At 48.9% G+C, this 1,064-nt stretch overlaps 1 protein-coding gene across 1 annotated transcript; it reads right to left on the bottom strand.

Annotated features, from left to right (window-relative positions):
* Positions 1-651: 651 nt before the first annotated feature.
* PPTG_22226 (hypothetical protein) lies at positions 652-881 on the bottom strand (the record flags this gene model as incomplete). The annotated part of the gene is made up of 2 exons (XM_008902397.1): positions 652-721; positions 790-881. The coding sequence occupies 2 exons, from the start codon at positions 879-881 to the stop codon at positions 652-654; spliced, it is 162 nt and encodes a 53-aa protein (XP_008900645.1).
* Between the last annotated feature and the right edge of the window lie 183 nt (positions 882-1,064).

Raw genomic sequence — 1,064 nt, 5'->3', positions numbered from 1 at the left:
CTTCTGCTTCTGCTTGCGGCGTAACTGAAACCAGAGCTTATGGTTTCGCTTGAAGAATTTAACCAGTTCCTTGCAGTTTGACTGCAGCTCGCTTAATCACGGAAGACGGTCCAGTAGGTCCTTTACGAGGAGATGTAGAGCATGGCATACGCATCCGTGGAAGAAGAGCTTTGGAAACTCAGTCTACAGCTCCTCCTCCATTGCCTTGTTAGCTGCGGTATTGTTGGTGATGACGCTTCAAAACTTGATGCCCTTGTATTTACGTAAGACACGCTTCACGTCGGCAACCAGGAACGGCGTATCATGACTTTCCTCTCCGGTGTATTTTGACTCCAAGAAAAAAAAGATAGATTCCGAGACACAGCCATGTAGTTGATAACGGAAAGTCCATTGATGTCAGTCCATCCGTCCATCTCCAGGATGACGACCCGGCCAGCCAGAGAAACCATTAAACGGTTTAAAGACTTTGCGTAGGAGGCGTCAAGCAAGGGATTCGCGAGCTGGTAAGCCGATGGCACACTGATCCATGGATTGAGCACATGAAGTTCCTTGAGCAGTGCGCGGTGTTCCGTCTTATAAAACGGCACCATGCAAACCGCTCCTGAAACTCCATCAGTGCAGACGCGTTCATATTGGACTGGTAGATGTCAGTTATCTTGTAGGAGTGGGGCATCTGGTGTACACATGCTTCTCGACGCGCTCGACATGGGTTCGTCCAGAACTATGGACAAGTTTGCCACAGCGCTTGCACCACACGTCCTTGCCGTCCACATCCATCAGATCCCGAACCGCTTTTCGGTTCCGATCTCGAGTAGGGGCGGGAATTGAGAGGGCTCGGAGACGTCGCTAGTTTCGGCGAGGTCAACGACGTATGAAGTCATGGCGAAGTAGAAGGAAAACCTTAAAAAAAACAGAACGATATGAACGAACGGTAGTAAACCGCTAGCTTGCAGCGGACGAAAGCGGGTGGACAGAACTGGTCCTCTTTTTCTGTGACGTGAGATGTATTACTAAGATAAGCTATAGTAAATGTTGTATAATAACTACGGTTCTCCATATCTGTG

The sequence above is a fragment of the Phytophthora parasitica genome, assembly GCF_000247585.1.
Source record: "Phytophthora parasitica INRA-310 unplaced genomic scaffold supercont2.13, whole genome shotgun sequence".
NCBI lineage: Eukaryota > Oomycota > Peronosporomycetes > Peronosporales > Peronosporaceae > Phytophthora > Phytophthora nicotianae.
Note: the sequence above shows the minus strand (reverse complement) of the source record. Positions and strands in the feature narration are given on the sequence as shown.